Below are 1,301 nucleotides of genomic sequence, written 5' to 3'. Positions count from 1 at the left end.
CTGTTGTTGATGCCCAGTCGATTGTTAGCAATGTCAAGGTCAGGTTTGACCTATTTCCTTGTCGTTATGAATGTGACACTTGGATGTATTTCAATGCTCTCCTCTCTCTTGTGGGGATGTTGCACAGAGGAAAACAACTTTTTCTGAATAGGATTTTTTTTAGGGTGTAGTCGTTCTTAACTTACTAAATGGGAAAAATCAAGAATTGATATTTAGCTAGGCTTTTGATTAGCTTCCTCTTATTCATTCTTATTCATAATGTATTACTTTAATATTGGTAGGATACCGCATCTATATTACATAACATAAAATATATATGGAGGCAAGCTTGGATGTATGTGGCTTGAGAATAAGTTGCACTAAGAATATATGGAGTTCAAGTTTTGCGGAGGAAGAGAAACACTAACACTAGAAGGTTAAGATTGGAGGAAACATCATACTAAAAATAAAGAGATTTAAGTATCTTGGTTGTATTATTGTGGACAGTAGAAAAACACTAACCTAATACTATAAGATTCAAGCAAGTTGGTCAAAATGGCAGAGTCTTTGGATTTTATATCCGACAAGAAATACCTTTAAAGCTTACGGGGTAAATTTTATTGTACCGCTATTAGATTAGTTAGTTATATGGAACAAAGTGTTGGGACAAAGGATAAGCATGAACATAAGTTTAGCGTAATCCGAGATGAGGATGCTTCGATGGATAATTGATCATACGCGTATGGACAAAATAAGTAACGGGGATGAGAGAGAAAGTTGGAGTAGCACTTTTTGTTGAAAAGATGGTGAAATCTCATTTTTGATGATTTGGACATATAAGGAGAAGACTGGTAGAACACAGGTGAGAAAGGTGGATTAGATGGAAGATGAATTAGTGTTAGAGGTAGAGAAGACCTAAAAAGACTTTGCATAAGGTGGTCAAATGAGATTTGCGTGAACAATCTCACTTCAGACATGATAGATGATTGGGAGCAATGGCGTTGATTGATTTATGTAGCTGATTCTACTTAGTGGGATAAGGCTTTGAATCCTTGGAAAAGCCTCCAAAATGCTTAGTTTTACCATTGTGTGGAAGTTGCAGTAATACCGAGATTCATATGTACTGTTTGTTGGAAACTATGTAATAACCCAAACATGAGCATCCTTTTGACTTTTAAAAGTGAAGGGTAACTTACATGGAATCCAATTTCTTTAAACACCCCCCTCTTCAAGGCATGCAATCTTAATTCGGCTTCATAAATGGGGTGTATGTGTACTTTTAAGATTTTTCTTTCAATTTTTTGGGTTTTTTTTTGTTGGGG

General features: G+C 35.6%; 1 protein-coding gene across 1 annotated transcript in view; it reads left to right on the top strand.

Moving 5' to 3' along the window:
• The window catches only part of LOC107617676, a gene marked incomplete in the record, with an annotated part of 15,306 nt that overhangs the window by 3,725 nt on the left and 10,280 nt on the right, over nucleotides 1-1,301 (top strand). Inside the window, 1 exon segment of the mRNA XM_016319496.2 lies at nucleotides 1-38. Coding sequence (XP_016174982.1) covers nucleotides 1-38 — 38 coding nt within the window.

Source organism: Arachis ipaensis, chromosome B09, assembly GCF_000816755.2.
Source record: "Arachis ipaensis cultivar K30076 chromosome B09, Araip1.1, whole genome shotgun sequence".
In the NCBI taxonomy this organism is placed as follows: domain Eukaryota; kingdom Viridiplantae; phylum Streptophyta; class Magnoliopsida; order Fabales; family Fabaceae; genus Arachis; species Arachis ipaensis.
Note: the sequence above shows the minus strand (reverse complement) of the source record. Positions and strands in the feature narration are given on the sequence as shown.